The sequence below is a fragment of the Lethenteron reissneri genome, chromosome 4 (genome assembly GCF_015708825.2).
Source record: "Lethenteron reissneri isolate LAM-NWPU_2019-01 chromosome 4, ASM1570882v1, whole genome shotgun sequence".
NCBI lineage: Eukaryota > Metazoa > Chordata > Hyperoartia > Petromyzontiformes > Petromyzontidae > Lethenteron > Lethenteron reissneri.
In genome coordinates, this window is record NC_083782.1 from 3,462,708 (window position 1) to 3,479,910 (window position 17,203).

At 48.4% G+C, this 17,203-nt stretch overlaps 1 protein-coding gene across 1 annotated transcript in view; it reads left to right on the top strand.

Moving 5' to 3' along the window:
• The first annotated feature begins 9,617 nt into the window (after nt 1–9,617).
• Nucleotides 9,618–17,203, top strand: part of LOC133349242 (glutamate receptor ionotropic, NMDA 3A-like) — a 90,831-nt gene continuing 83,245 nt past the window's right edge. The window contains exon 1 of the mRNA XM_061562572.1: nt 9,618–10,705. Within this exon, the coding sequence (XP_061418556.1) occupies nt 10,091–10,705 (615 nt within the window). The 5' untranslated portion in view covers nt 9,618–10,090. The remainder of the gene's footprint in view (nt 10,706–17,203) is intronic.

Consider the following 17,203-nt stretch of genomic DNA (forward strand, 5'->3'; position numbering starts at 1 on the left):
GCCATTACGAATTTGCTCCGATGCCAGCCAAATGCCCCCACGAGTCGCACAGGATACATTGCCGCCCGTGACATTTACATGCCCAGCACCAGCGGAGTGTGGACAACCGTGCGTGTGTCGACTTGCAAGCACGTGTTGTTGTCGGTTGTTGTTTGTTGTTGTTGTTGTCGTCGCTATTGCTCCGCTCATTCAAACGTCGCCCGAGTGTTTTGTCAGAGACTCGGGATCGTCCACCACCTCTGCATCTTCCACAAAGCTGAGTCATCATGGGACCTCCCTTGCCAGTATCAAAAGATAAGAGGAGGTTTTACCCTTTCTGGCAATAAAACAGTTTGTGTTAAGATGTTAAAACACCAAGCAGAAGCCTTCTGCAAGGACTCATGTCACTGCATTAACCACATATGCTTGCGGTGAACATGCATAAAAAAAAAACATGCTGTGGAAATTTTTTTTGCATGAATGCAGACATGATTCCTTGAAAAAGTTTTCAGTTTGGTGCTTTAGCATCTTAAGACAAACTGTTGTATTGCTAGACAAGGGAAACCTATTCCTATATTTTGAAACTGGCAAGGGAGGTCCCATGAGGTAGCTGATCACCGCGAGCTCTCAATGCCCTGAGAGTGGCATTGTCTTTGTGCTGTTCGCCTTTTGGCGTCCTCTGGTCTAAACTGTTTGAGACTAGGCTCTAAAGAAAGCTGTCTCTGGTGTGGACCAATCAGTTTCAACGACAATGCATCATCATATGCTGTACTGCCAGAGCATATTTTTTGTTGTTTGCATGTTCGCCACAGGTATGTGTGGTTAATGCAGACATGATATCTTGCAAAATGTTAATGTTTGGTGTTTTAGCATCTTGAACACGAACTGTTTTATTGCCAGAGAGGGTTACGAACATCTATTCCGAAAAGCCGAGTCAGCTCATGTCGTAAAGATTGCATGAGCCCCCTACCGGTCTGACTTTACCATTACGTTGGAGCTGGGGATGGGGGTGGGGTATTATCAGCGTCGTTATTATTAACACTGCCAAAATGCGTGGCGTATGCCACGGGGAATCGGGAGAGTCAGTCAAGGACAGCATTTCAGGTCGCCCCTCGCTTTACGAGGGGTTTGGGTCTCTGCGCGATTTCGCGTGCCGTGTCCGGCGAAGCCTGTTGACACCCACACAGTCGCCGCAGTTTGCCGCTTGAAATCACTCGGCATGCGGCAACTGTGCGGTCGCACGTGGGGACAACATTGTGTGTACTGTGTAGACTGTGTGTACTGCGTGTACTGTGTGCACTGAGTGTACTGTGTGTACTGCGTGTACTGTATGTAATGTGTGCACTGTATGTAATGTGTGCACTGTATGTAATGTGTGCACTGTATGTAATGTGTGTAATGTGTGCACTGTATGTAATGTGTGCACTGTGTGTACTGTATGTACTGTATGTACTGCGTGTACTGTGTGTACTGCGTGTACTGCGTGTACTGTGTGTACTGTATGGACCGTGTGTACTGTGTGCACTGAGTGCACTGTGTGTACTGCGTGTACTGTGTGTACTGCGTGTACTGTGTGCACTGTATGTAATGTGTGCACTGTATGTAATGTGTGCACTGTATGTAATGTGTGCACTGTATGTAATGTGTGCACTGTATGTAATGTGTGCACTGTGTGTACTGTGTGCACTGTATGTAATGTGTGCACTGTATGTAATGTGTGCACTGTGTGTACTGTGTGCACTGTGTGTACTGCGTGTACTATGTGCAATGTATGTACTGTATGTACTGCGTGTACTGTGTGTACTGCGTGTACTGTGTGTACTGCGTGTACTGTGTGCACTGTATGTAATGTGTGCACTGTATGTAATGTGTGCACTGTGTGTACTGTGTGCACTGTATGTAATATGTGCACTGTATGTAATGTGTGCACTGTGTGTACTGTGTGTACTGTATGTACTGCGTGTACTGTGTGTACTGCGTGTACTCTGTGGACTGTGTGTAATGTATGTACTGCGTGTACTGTGTGCACTGTGTATACTGTGTGCACTGTATGTACTGTGTGCACTGTGTATACTGTGTACTGCGTGTACTGTGTGTACTGCGTGTACTGTGTATACTGTGTGCACTGTGTGCACTGTATGTACTGTGTGCACTGTGTATACTGTGTGCACTGTATGTACTGTGTGTACTGTGTATACTGTGTGCACTGTATGTACTGTGTGTACTGTGTATACTGTGTGCACTGTATGTACTGTGTATACTGTGTGCACTGTGTGTACTGTGTGTACTGTGTATACTGTGTGCACTGTATGTACTGTGTATACTGTGTGTACTGCGTCTACTGTGTGTACTGTATGTACTGTGTGTACTGTGTATACTGTGTGCACTGTATGTACTGTGTATACTGTGTGCACTGTATGTACTGTGTGTACTGTGTATACTGTGTGCACTGTATGTACTGTGTGTACTGTGTGCACTGTGTGTACTGTGTGTACTGCGTGTACTGTATCTACTGTATGTACTGTGTGCGCTACTCGGCAGTGCCGGAGTGCAGGCCACGTGGGGCGTAGCCACTGCCGCCATGACAGAGCATTCAGAGGAAGGAAGCCCTGTGTGTGAAGAGACGTCAGACGAGGAGGGAGGGGTGGGCTCCCTCCGATAGTCGGAAGGAGCTGTGATGCACTTCTCAATCATCGAGTGTGCAAAGCCGTGTCTTTAGGGGCCGTCCATAAATGACGTCACGCGATTTTGGACGATTTTTGACCCCCCCCCTTCGTCACACGGCGTCACAAAAGTCAGACCCCCCCCCTCAAATATGACGTCACAATGCTCTGCCCCCCCCCCCCAAAATATAAAACATGCTTCAAACCGCTTTAAACTATTGTCATTGTAGTGCTTATTTAATGTGGCGCTGCACTCTGATGTTGTCGGAGAAAACTTTGATTAAAAAGTCTATTTAATTAAGTGGAACGTGTTGTCTATATTTATTTAAAGTTGCGCATTTTTGCGTGACGTCACATTTCTACCCCCCCCCCATCGTCACAAATCGTCACAGATATCTGACCCCCCCCCCCTAGGTGCGTGACGTCATTGTTTTGGTTAACCGTCGAACAAAGAAGGGCACTGCATCTCGCGCGCTTTCAGATGCGCTTTGGCTGCCATCTGGAACGCTCTTCCTTACGATGTTATGAAGCCACTGGAGCTATGCACTTTTAAGTAATCTACATTGAAAACAGATTTCTTTAGAACTGCCCTTTGTGTTTAGTTTGTTGTCCTTGCCCCGCACGGTTGGCTTCGTACGGTGTGAAAGAAGTTCAACATATTTATAACCTACAGGGTCCTCCTCTGACTTTGGCTGCAAGAGATTTTCGGAAATAGATTTTTTTCATATGCCAATAACACAATTAGACTTGAGGTGGGGGTGGGGGGGGGACGGACGGACGGACATGAATAAATAATCAAGTATATATGTCATAGTTATTATTATTATTGCCATCATAAATAATCCATTTGGTTTCATTGACACTGGCTTGTAATTGGCCGAATCTTACAAGTGATATCTGAGGATTCATTTGCAACTGCAATTCAGCAGCAGCAGCCAGCGGAGTTATCAATTTGTCGTCTTGAAAGTGGTGAGACTAATGCACAAAGCTGTGGTACATCAACAATAACACAAACATGTGGGCCAATTAAACTACAGTCGATGTATTGAACATAATTGTACATATATTTATTCCGTTCATGCAAACATATTTTGTAAAATAAAAAAATGTCCCGCTGATGCTGCCCTGGAGTGCAATGCTTAGCACACCAGAACCTACAAAACCAGAGATCCATCGGTTTCTATCTCACGACGTGGAAGATGAAACAATGGATCAAGTTTCTAAAATTCCACTCACTCTCTCTCCCTACCCATGTTAACTACATCGCCTGATTTGCACGAAACGTGGGTTCAATCCCGACCCTGGCGCCTGTATATTTGGAGTTTGCACCTCGCTCTCTCGCTCTCTCTCTCTCTGTGCCTGTGGTCGCGTGGATTTTTCTCCGGCTCCTCCGCTTTTTTTCCCCTCCACATTTAGAATCAACGTCACGCGCTTGAGTATCTGTTCACGTGATAAGCCACTTCATTGGGCTACGATGTGTGTGATGGCCCACCATCTAGATCCCTTCTGTAGGGATGCCTCTAGTGGCGTCAGGGAGCAATTGCAGGGATGCCCCTTTGTTTTACTGAAGTGACAAATTGTTCACAGTTTTGTTAAATCGCTTAATGCGTGTGTGTGTGTGTTCACATGTCTGTGCAATGTGCTCCTCATTCATGCATTCATTGAATCAATCATTTGTTATCTGTAACCTTGGATTTGAAATAATCTCAGCAAAATATGCGAAGAATTTGTTTCACGGAACTCAATAGAATAGCCTCGGGCCTAATGGCATTCTCATGTCATGTTAACAAAACTCGACCGTGCCCTTCAGCACGTAGCTTGCTTACCTTCCCTCTATGTTGCACTCATATCGATTTCATTGCGTTGTTCGTTGTTGTAACTTGCTGAACCCGCCCCGACTATACTTGACATCTGCGGGGGAAAAAGAGCTTCATAGCTCATCGGATTCCTCCAGTCTCAGTAATGATTCTGATCGCTATCCAGTATTTCAAGTTCAAGTTCATTTACTAGGTATAGCCCTGTGAGCCATTCGGCTCTTGAATCGGGTGCAACCGCAACAAACAAAAAAACAAAAAAAAGAACAAGAAAACATCTTAAAGTGAATATGTGACTAAGACAGAAGGGGGGGGGGGAGACATCACCAGTTTTGGAAGCCGGAAAGGGAAATTGGACAGGGGGGAATCCCAATATAATGCATTTTGCCAGGCACAATTCACCCATGCTACGCCACTGGGGCAGTGCAATATGTGGCGTGTATTATTGGATACAAAATATATGTATAATCATCATTGGGACGCGCTGCTCAATACACAATGACTCCAGGATTGCATGCAGTGGGCATAGCCGTCGAGGCTGCAGGCGATGTGCTACTTCGCTTGGGCCCGTTGGCCAGAGGAACCAGCTAAACCCATTAAACTATATCAATGTTTCTACATTTGTACCAGGTAAGGCCCACTGAGCTATGTAGCCGTTTTTTGAAACGACCTGGCCACAAATGATAGCTCAGCGGAGTGACTTGTCACGTGGAGAATGTATTGCCGTAGCCAAACACTCTAAGACGCGTGGTGATGTTGATTCTAAATGTGGATGGGGGGAAAAGCAGAGTGGCCCGGAGACAAATCAACGCGACCACGGGGAGAGAGAGAGACACGCAAACTCACACATTTTCAGTAGCATTACTCTTTGGTTCTTTAGGTAAAGTCTTTCTACGTGACTTTACCGAAAGAACCAAAGAGTAATTCCTGCAGCCACGAAAGCTTCAAATCAAGTTTTATACAGCAGCAGGCGTCAGGATCGGGATCAAATCCACGACCTCCTGTATGCCAGGCGAGGTAGTCGACATCTTGCACAACCGTGGTGCCCGTCGTCGGGGCTACGGTTCGAGGGGAGAGGCGGACAGGCGTCACACCGCCCCTCCTGTGTGGGATGCGAGTAACCTGATGGACTCATTTCGCTGTTGCCATAACGTTGTTGTTGTTGTTATTTGTGCCTTTTTGCTTTGGTGCCATTGCTTAATGTCTTTGTTTAATTATGTTTAATTTTGAATGGCAGTAGGGGGGGGGGTCTTCATTTGCTTGGTGGTCGGATTTGGTCCTTGTATCTAATTAATGTGATGTACAGCGTTATGGGATGCAATTAGCACGAATGACGCTATATAAAATTTAATTATTGTTGTTAATTCATTCCTAGCATCAGGGCCCGTGCCAACCACTCATCCACCCTTACATCACCGTGTCCATGTATTGAGCAATGCAGATAATTGGCGGTATTTTTTTTTGTTAATAGAATCCCATGTATGCATAGTACATCTCTTTGGGGGTGGAGCGGTGGCGCAGTGGTTATCGCACTGCTTGGCGATAACCTGGCCGATCTAACGTCGATTACCTAGACGTCGGCTCACATGGGTGGGGAGCGATATCTGCCCCTTTCCACCAATGCGCTCTTTGACCAGCTTGGTGAAGTATGTTCAAGCAGCCCCTCGCGACCACCTCTGCCTTCATCCAGCAGCGGACCGACCCAAAGGCCTGCAAATGGCTAAGACACGCAATACGAAATGGCACGACATAATGATTACATTTAGGGGTTCAGTGTATAGCTCAAAAATCGAATTATAAATATGACAGTATTAACTAGAGAAGGAATATCTTGATGTGTATAAAAGTGAAGCTGTTTGATAAATCTGCTGGTTATTAATGGGATATGGTATCATGGTATTTAACACCATCCACCTTGAAACAGTCAGCCAGCCTTGGATATCATTTTCTGCTTCAGAACTCATTACAGCGCCATATGACCACGTGCTTAGCAACACGCGGGGCTCTGTGCCCTGTGTGTGTTACGTGTTTGCGTGTATGTGCGTTACGTGTGTGTGTTACGTGTGTGCGTGTATGTGCGTTACGTGTGTGTGTGTGTGTGTTTGCGTGTGTGTGCGTTACGTGTGTGTGTGTGTGTATGTGCGTTACGCGTGTGTGTGTGTGTTTGCGTGTGTGTGCGTTACGTGTGTGTGTGCGTGTATGTGCGTTACGTGTGTGGGTGCGTGTATGTGCGTTACGTGTGTGTGTGTGTGTTTGCGTGTGTGTGCGTTACGTGTGTGTGTGTTTGCGTGTATGTGCGTTACGTGTGTGTGTGTGTGCGTGTGTGTGCGTTACGTGTGTGTGTGCGTGTATGTGCGTTACGTGTGTGTGTGTTTGCGTGTATGTCCGTTACGTGTGTGTGTGTGTGCGTGTATGTGCGTTACGTGTGTGTGTGTGCGTGTATGTGCGTTACGTGTGTGTGTGTGCGTGTATGTGCGTTACGTGTGTGTGTGTGCGTGTATGTGCGTTACGTGTGTGTGTGTGCGTGTATGTGCGTTACGTGTGTGTGTGTGCGTGTATGTGCGTTACGTGTGTGTGTGTGCGTGTATGTGCGTTACGTGTGTGTGTGTGCGTGTATGTGCGTTACGTGTGTGTGTTACGTGTGTGCGTGTATGTGCGTTACGTGTGTGTGTTACGTGTTTGCGTGTATGTGCGTTACGTGTGTGTGTGCGTGTATGTCCGTTACGTGTGTGTGTGTGCGTGTATGTGCGTTACGTGTGTGTTTGCGTGATGTGTGCGTTACGCGTGTGTGTGTGCGTGTATGTGCGTTACGTGTGTGTGTGCGTGTATGTGCGTTACGTGTGTGTGTGCGTGTATGTGCGTTACGTGTGTGTGTGTGCGTGTATGTGCGTTACGTGTGTGTGTAATGAGTGCGTGTATGTGCGTTACGTGTGTGTTTGCGTGTGTGTGCGTTACGCGTGTGTGTGTGCGTGTATGTGCGTTACGTGTGTGTGTGCGTGTATGTGCGTTACGTGTGTGTGTGCGTGTATGTGCGTTACGTGTGTGTGTGTGCGTGTATGTGCGTTACGTGTGTGTGTAATGAGTGTGTGTATGTGCGTTACGTGTGTGTGTGTGCATATGTGCGTTACGTGTGCGTGTGTTATGAGTGTGTATGTGCGTTACGTGTGTGTGCGCGTGTATCTGCGTTGCGTGTGTGTATGCGTTAGGAGTGTGTGTATGTGCGTTACTTGTGTGTGCGTTTATGCGCGTAACGGGTGTGTACGTGTATGTGCGTTACGTGTGTGTATGCGTAATGAGTGTGTGTGTATGTGCGTTACGTGTGCGCGCGTGTATGTGCGTTACGTGTGTGTATGCGTAATGAGTGTGTGTGTATGTGCGTTACGTGTGCGCGCGTGTATGTGCGTTACGTGTGTGTATGCGTAATGAGTGTGTGTGTATGTGCGTTACGTGTGTGTGCGTGTATGTGCGTTACGCGTGTGTACGTGTATGTGCGTTACGAGTGTGTATGCGTAATGAGTGTGTGTGTATGTGCGTTACGCGTGTATACGTGTACGTGCGTTACGAGTGTGTATGTGCGTTACGTGTGTGTGCGTGTATGTGCGTTACGTGTGTGTATGCGTAATGAGTGTGTGTGTATGTGCGTTACGTGTGTGTGCGTGTATGTGCGTTACGCGTGTGTGCGTGTATGTGCGTTACGAGTGTGTATGCGTAATGAGTGTGTGTGTATGTGCGTTACGCGTGTGTACGTGTATGTGCGTTACGAGTGTGTATGTGCGTTACGTGTGTGTGCGTGTATGTGCGTTACGTGTGTGTATGCGTAATGAGTGTGTGTGTATGTGTGTTACGTGTGTGTGCGTGTATGTGTGTATGCGCGTTACGTGTGTGTGTGTATGTGCGTTACGTGTGCGCGCGGGCCACTCACCCTCTCGTGTGCCGTGCCCGCCTTCACAGGTACTCGCTCGCAGCACTTGCCCCAAACGTATGTTTAGGCTATACGGGGGATCTTTGTCTTTGTTGCGGGGGTGAGCGGTAGCGCTTAGCGCGCTGCGCTACGAACCCTGGCGAGCCGAGTTCGATTCCCGCTCACGGCCAACACCGGTGACGATTATCTGAAACGGTTCCTGCCCCCCCCAGGTCGACTCAGCCTCAAATGAGTACCTGGCGCAGAGTGTGTAGACATCGCCACGAGGAAGACAAAGGCGGTCGGGCGTGGCGCTGGCCACCCACCCCCTCGTGTGCCGTGCTGGTCTTCATAGGTGCTCGCAAACAGCGCTTGCTCCTATAGTCTGTTACAGCCTATACTGGAGATTCTCGTCTTCGTTTCCCACTGCTTGTGCCTCTCCATATTACACCGTGGGGCTGCGTGAGCGTGCCTGTGTGAATGCGTGTCTGGAGTGCGTGTGGCCTGGGTGTTTGTACGTGTGTATGTCTGTATGTATGCGCGAGGCAGTGCACTATTTTAACCGGTTCTGGGCCTCCCCTAGGTCGTCTCAGCTTTAGACGAGTACCTGGTGCTGTGTGAAAACATCAGCACAATGGGTCGTCAAAGGCGGCCGGGCGTGATGTTGGCCACCCACCCCCGTCATGTGCTGTGCCAACCTTCACAGGTGCTCGTTAATTGCGCTTGCCACAAACAGTTTGTTAAGGGCTATACGGGGGATCTCTGTCATTGTGCGGTGTCTGAGCACGCGTGGGTGTCTGAGTGGGTCTGCGTGGGTCCGTGTGGGTGTGTGTGTGCGTGCGAGCCAGTGTGAACGTGTGCGTGCGCGCGTGTGTGTGTGTTCGTACGCCTGCGTGCGTATCCGAGTTGAGAGCGTGGTGCTGGCCAACTCACCCCCTCAGTGTGCCGTGGCTATCGGCCTTCATAGCTATTCGCTAACAGCACTTGCCCCCCCCCCCACCCGCAAATTCTCTTCCGACGATACGGAGCGATCTTCGTAGGATCTTTTGGTGTGCGTGTGCGTGCGTTGCTGTGTCTCCCTCCGTGTGGGCTAGCGGAGACTTGGCGCTGAACGGGGCGTGCAAGAGAGACACGGGGCGGGGAAGAGAAAGAGTGAGAGAGCGAGAGAGCGTGCGAGCGAGAGAGCGTGCGAGCGTGGAGGGAGGAGAGGCAGGGAGAGAGAGGTGTTGCTAGATGCCCGGGAATCAGTGGAACACACACTCGCTCGCAGATCGGCAACGCGCGCAGTCAGAGAAGGCTGGGGCGCGGTCCGCAAGTACCGAGCGCTATTCCGGGTTCGATTGGCGTGTCTGTGCGTCCCTGCTGTTCAATGTAGTCGCATAGCCCGACGACCATTAACGCAGCAACGACAAAGCCGAGCGCAGGTAAAATAAAAAGAAGAGAAGAAGAATCATTGTCACCGCTCCTGCAACAAGAAGCGCGCCGAGAAATACGAACAGCAGACAACCTGCCCAGATATCGAGGGGACGATGCCTTAATTATGCCGACACCCCGCTGGGAGAATTAAAGATACGTTGGCGTGTTTTTTTTTTATTTAAAACACAACTGTGAGAATTAGAGCCATTGAGGAAGAAGAGAGAGAGAGCGAGAGAGGGGGGTACGGAAGGAAGACACGCAACCCGACTCAAACCGAGTCGACAACTACGCGTGAGCCGACGCTGGTTTGCCGGGGCATGCAGCTGCCCTGTGGCGCCGCTGCACTCGAGGCGTGCGTAACGGGCGTCGCGCCGGACAGGCGCTGTGGACGAGCGGGAGACCAGCTGGCGGCGAGGATGCGGGAGGGCAGACCTCCACTCTTGCCCTTGCACCTCCTCTCCTGGTCTCTCGTCCTCCTCTGCCTGGCTGCACGTGGACACTCGCACCCGCAGCCCTGCCGCATTCTCAAGCAGATTCGCAGCACCGTCCGCCTCGCAGTGGTGCTACCCACCTCCTCCTCCGCCACTCTGCCCTCCTCCTCGGCGCATTCCACGCTGCCCTCGCCGGCCACTCAGAGCCGCTCGCTGGACGCCGAGAGGGCCGTTTGGGCGGCCGCAAGCGATATCAACGCGCGGGGCCTCCTGCCGTACAACATCACGCTGGACGTTCAGACGGCCGGCGGGCTGGGCCAGGGTCATGATCCGCAGACGCTGATGCAGGAGCTATGCCACGGCGTGGTGGTGCACGGCGTGGCGGCGGTGCTGGCCTTCACCGAGTCACCGCGGCGGTTCCTGCAGTTGGAGATGATGTCGGCCGCCCTCCAAATCCCCTTCATCAGCATCAGCGACCAGGACTACAGCGCCCTGGCGCAGGTAAGCCGGGCGGTCCCTGTGCTGTCACGTCGTGTGCGATGTGATGATGGTCCGTGCGACGTTGTCCTTTGCCACCCCATTCGTGCCACGTGTTCATAACAATGCCCCATTCCGCATTCCATTGTTTGTACATCATCAGCATCATCATCATCTTATTCTTAGTCAGTCGTGGTCAATTCACTTCTGTGCGCGCGAGCCGATTTCACCGCTCCGTCTACTCGCTGGACGCTTCCATAGGACGCGTTTAATTCATTCTCCGTTAACTCTAGGACGCGTTTCATTCATTCCTCGGCATCCACTCCGCGTCCTTGCCCACGTCTTCCCACTTTTTGTTCATAGTTTGAGCGATTCAATTAACCTCAGCCGGCACACCACGCTGTTCGTGTGGCGAATACGCATCTCGCTCGCCATGTCGGCTTTGTCTACCCTGCCATGCTGATGTTTACTTCAGCGCTGCTGCTGCTGCCGTAACAGTAGCAGGTAGTCGTTTTTTTTTGGAGGGCGGGGTGCTGATGAGATCTTACCGGGTATGACTGGGACCCCGCTCAGATTGTATACCCAGCATTGGCGGAGTGCATGGCACATGATTGAGTCAGACCTCGTTCGCCAGGCTTGCGGGCCAATGCGTTAAGCAGCACTGTCCCGCTAATAGTCCACCGACACAAAATCTACGGAGTGTATAACGAACACCGACTCAGAGTTGCTGAGCGAGTGACGGAGAGGCTAATGATGGTCTGGACGGGGCCAGAAATCAAATATGCGGGAGAAATGAGAGCGGAGTTTGTGCTCACAGTGAGAGGCGCGTTCGGTTGATTGGTTTCACTCGTAGGGCGAGTTCAGCCTGAAGTTCTTACTCTGCTTGGAGGTCTCGTGCTAGACATTTACATAAATAGCCTTCCACCCCCAGCAACAGCGAGCCCATTGTTTTTTTCTCTGTGGTGTGTGAGGCTAAATCCGAGAGAGAGAGCGGGTGAAACGCCGCTAGTAACTGGTTACTCGTGTAAATAATAATTATAATGTTTCACGACTGGTCAATCCACTGCTGCATTGAATGCCTTCCCAAACGTAGTGGGGGGGAGGGGGGTTGTTTGATCATACTTCACCATCACGCTGGTCCGTGCGGGTATGATATAGCACTCGCCACTGGTGTTATCCGTGGGGTGGCAATCGTAAAACTAATGTCCACCGGTTTCACAGCGCGGCGGTGCGCTAACCAGCTGCGCCACCGCTCCGCCGGTTACCAGTATAGCATACTGCACGTAGCAGTCACTCAATCAGCCGCTCTACGTCAGGCGGTTGTTTGCCCTGTCGCGTTCACGATTGGTGTGCGTCGCATAATTGTGCGTACTTCGCATTTTCGGCGTGCAACACGCGACCTCTGGCATCACGCGCAACCCTGGAACGCGAGTGGCATTGTCAGCTGGGCTTCAGGGACGCGACACATAGGATAATGGTCTCATGTGTAATTGAATGGGATTCCATCATAGTTGGGGGTGGGGGGAAACACGATGGTGTCGCTAATTGGATAGTTATTTTAGTTGTGAACGTTCGTTATAAAAGTGTTACTTTTTTGCGCGTAGATGATATATTTTTTTTATTAATTACAACTCCGTTCATTATATTTTATCTATTGAAATAGCGCACACTTGTTTTCAGATTCAAACACATGTAGACACAGGTTGCAACCCGAACAATCGACACGCGGTCCAACAAGGAACCTCTCAGCGAATGCCCCAGTAGAGTAAAAGGGGATGAGATCATAATTGTAGCCGTGGTAATGTGAAGCCTGGGCACACACCGTAGATAATTGTGCGTGTCGCATCGTGAGCGATTGAGTGACGAAAATAAAACTCATTCCAACGACATCAATAACAGCTTAAACGTGACAAAAAATGCAAGAGTGCACACACTTTCAACGTTTGATTAAAGAAAAAAATTCCAATCCGATTGAGGATTATTGCGTTGACAAAGCCAATGTAGAGTCGCGAAGCCAGACTAGCACTTTACAGCAGAGAAGCACCCCCCCTCTCTGACCGCATCCCCCGTATTAAATTAGCAATGTTGAAATTTGAAGCGCAACGGGAGGTAGTTCCAGGAACAACGGAGATTTAATTTAATTTCAGCACCGGGGACAGCTACTTTGTGGTCGAGAGCCGAACCCGTTTATTCCACGAAGATTCGCTCGTTGAAAAGAGGCGTGACGGAGTTTAACTCCTAGAGACTCCGTCAAGGCCAAATTGAGGCCGCGTGACCTCTGAATTATTACGAATCACTGCGAAAATTGTACTCGGGATCTCATCGTGATGCGTTCAAAGTTTCTGCGAGGGCGAGTGGAGCGCTGTCTAGTGGCCAAGTGCTGTTCATTAGCTGGGATAAGTGGGCGGTACAGCCACCTCGCGGTGCTGCGATATCAGATGTTTTATCCATTGCGTCTAGAGATTCGTGTTTGACATTTAAGTGGAATTACCATTTCACTGCAGTTTCATCCCCCCACATCACCCCCGGCAAAATGATTTGTATTCTTGATTGTGATATTGGGCCCATTTAATGTACGAGTATAGTATGAATGGTTATGGTCGTGTATGTACGGTATGTCAAAGAAAAAAACCTGGCATTGTAATCAGAAAAAAAGACTGAAACAACAGGAATAACTTGTTTGTGCAATAGCCTTCACTTGCTGCGCTGTCACTCCAAGGCACAACAGTGTTTCCCAGGTTGGATATGATACATTGAAATGAATTAAACTCGACTGCCTGGCCATGTTATTCTGTTTGCAGTACCTCTGTTAACTGTTCTCACTTAGGTGGAAGACAAACGCCTTTACTACTTCCTCTAAAATGACCCTAATAATTTCACCTTTTACTGCGTGGAATATTCTTCCGTGTACGCTCTCGTTAACTCACTGACGAATGCACCCTGGTTGCACAGAACACTGCTGATCATCGCCCTGTAAGGCCAATGCATACTCGGAATACAAATGGACGTTTAAATGCCACCTAAACACGCGCGATCTCTCTAATTGAGCTGTTACCATTGTGTAGCAATTATGCGTCTACACCTGTTTTTCAGTGACTGTGTAGATCGCTGTAAATTGTCCTGAGCAAAATTGACGTAGTCGTCATTAATGCGTCCCCAATTAAAATCCTTGCTTTTGAGCATAAAGAGCCGACGTAAAAAAAAACAATTTTGGTGAAAACAGAAGTTATTCGAGAATGAAATACTGTTTTGCCAAGGATCATTATGGGCAGTGGTACAAAAACCCTACCAATTAAACGTGCAAAATGTTATATACTGATACTATTCCCGGCAGTGGAAAACACAGCATTACTTAACGAAGGTCAGGTGTACCATTAGCAATATATCCTACCCATTTCGCTCATTACAGACTTGTCATATATGTTATGGTTGCAGGCCATAAATTGTGTCTGCTCCGTGTTCTCGTGCGCAGGGTGCAATGTAATGGATACGTTTGATTCAGTTGAGTATTAAAGGTTGTATTATTCCACTTGAACCTTTAAAATGATATTCATCAAACCGATCTGTCAATGAGAATGAGTTCAATGTCACTCAATGTGCCTGCCCTTTCTTATAGATGTCAAGATGGTGATCTCTAGGAGAAACACTCCGAATACACTCATATCAGTTATCTATGGTAGGCAGCGTCATGGAGGATCCATTAAATACTCTCTCTCTCTCACGCTCTAAATAAAAGTGGGCCCTTTTAAATATTCAAAGTGGGTATGTACAAAACAAAGGTGCAGCCCTGAAGTTTCTTCTTCACACCACTGCTGGAAGAAGGGCATCTGCTGAAGGGAGATCCCTAATGAGCCCTTGGAGAGAATATGTTGGCTTACTCTTCCACGCTTTGGTCAGACATCTTAGAAGAGGTGGCGAGTGCCTACACTCTGCCCCACCAGGCACCACGGCAGCATCCCCTGAGTTATTGTGGCCTCTCAAATATCGATAACTCGTGAACCTGCAATCTACGAACAATACAAATTAAAATATCCAATGCACTTGGTCGTAGCCTGACGTTAACAATAACTGCACATGACACGCGCGGGAATTATGCATTCATGGCTTCGTGCGCAGGTCAGGACATTTGCCGACGCAGCAATATTGAGTAGACGCAGGTTGTGCAACGCATAAACATTATGGGGGGGGGGGGGGGGCAGCGAAGGTTGGTGGATTACACTGCTGCCGTGACAACTCCCCTTCCTACGGGTGTCGAGCAGGTGCCACACCCTGGCTCGCCAGGAGAAGGTAGTACAGCAAGTGCAGAATAATCGCCATCCATAACAGGATTTTGGTATAGATCGCGTAAATATAAATGCGTCGTTAAACCTGCCACCAACGACGCAGCCAATTAGTAAGGTTTGTAACGTAAACAAATCTAGCCAATTCGTTACTAGTACATCACACCGCTGTGTTGGAGAGTAAAGTCACAACAATTTTCATTCGAGTACAACGTTTCGCCAGTAATTACAACCAGCATCATCAGGCGAAAGCCAGAATCTCTATATGCGCCTTCTGTGTGGGATACGGCGTTGCCCGTCTCCCTCCTCACACACATTTGGTGTCTCCACGTGCTCCAATTTCATCCCACTTCGTTGTATAAACAACTCAGAGGTTGGCTGGAAACATTTTAAGATTCGAAATAAAATAAACAATACAGCAGGACCATCCTGGATACATCAGTAATTGTAATTGTTTTGTATGGTAACGACGTAAGGATTGGTCGTGAAGTTCTTTATGGTGAAGCAACTAGAGCTACGGACTTTTAAATCTAGATTGAAAACTCATTTGTCTCGGACTGCTCTCTGTGTTTAGTTTGTTGTCCTTCCCCCGTACTTCTGATTAGCACAGTTGGCTGCATATGGTGCGAAATAAGTTCAACATAATACATACTTACAATTGTGATACCAATAATAAGTAATACATTTAAGGAAAGTGGGGTTTGTGTTTGTGTGTGTGTGGACCCAGCAAACAGAGATTAATTCTCATCCACAGCTATTATTAGCGGCAAGTTTTGTTTAAACCTGTTCTGGAAAGCTCTAGGTCAACTCAGCCTTAAACGGGCACAGTACCTAGCGGGGTGTCAGCACTGGGAAAGAAACTCGTCTGGGTGCGATTTTGACCACACCCATACCTCAGTGCGCTGTGATAGCCTTTAATTAGTGCTCGCTCACAGCACGCAATCGTCTATGCAGCAACATCAATAGCTTCCAGAGCTAGATGTCCGTCTCGTTGATAGGTGGCTTAGAGAGCGAGAGACTTCCTCTTCTTCACTGCTATTGTGAACGCACCTCCGATGAGTGCGGTTGGCTAAGTACGGTGCAAAAGAAGTTCAACATGCACGCGAACAACGCCGAGAACTTTCCTTTTGACACCTTTGCACATACTCTTTGTTTTTTTCGGTAAAGTCACGTCGGTAAAACAATCAATAATATAAAATAAATGAAAGCAACTCAATAAAATCACGACGTTTCGGAGGCAACATAAGCTTCCTTCATCAGGTGTAAAAAAGGTCACAGCTAAATAACTATATGACAATGTCTCATGACAAGTAACTCTCGCTACAGTTCTTTTGCTGTGCCCTTTTTTTACACCTGATGAAGGAAGCTTGTGTTGCCTCCGAAACGTCGTGATGTAATTTAGCTGTTTTCATTTATTTTAATTTATTGATTGTTTTATCTACGTGACTTTACCGAAAAAAAACCCAAAGAGTATGAATTCCTTGCAGTCACGAAAGCTTCACATCTAGAACCTTTGCACTTGTTCTCATCGTTGTAAATCCCATGGCGACACTCACTGGGCGTGATCGTGTCTGCTCAGCTCTGCTGCGCGCATGGCTTTTATATTTGCATGGGGAGCTCACAGCCGCGGGTGATGCGGGGAGCAACTGTGGCGCAGTGGGTCGCACGGTGGTTAACCCCACCGCACTACGAATGTAGAAACCTGAGTTTGACTCCTGGCCATGGCTAATATCAATGGCGAGTAATTGCTGAACCAGTGCCATGGGGTCCCTTCTTATCTATATGCACTGGCCAGCAAGATGAAGTATGGTCAACCCCCCCCACCCCCATGACCACATGGTGAGCGGAACCCTTCATCCAGCAGTGGATTGGCAAAGGGCTGTAAATTATGAAGTTGTTCATTATAGATGGCAAATATAACATAACCGTGCCATGTTCTGCACTGCGTGGAGATACAATTGTTTTAGATATTCCACAAAAATACCTCTCGCATTGCCTGTCATTGGAAGCAATTCTTATTCAGATGCACGTGGCGAGCTGAAATAAAAGGTTTATTCCGTGCAGGTGACTCGAAGCACTCTCCAAAACTTTGTTCGTTGTTTTTTTGGCCGTGTTACAAAAGAAAATGAAACCGTGGTTCATTTGCATAGCGCCCGTACCGACAAAGCCCTTGAAAGAAACCCACGTTTAATTCATCGTGCAACTGAAAACCTCATGCCCGCATAACAGCGCACTTACGCGT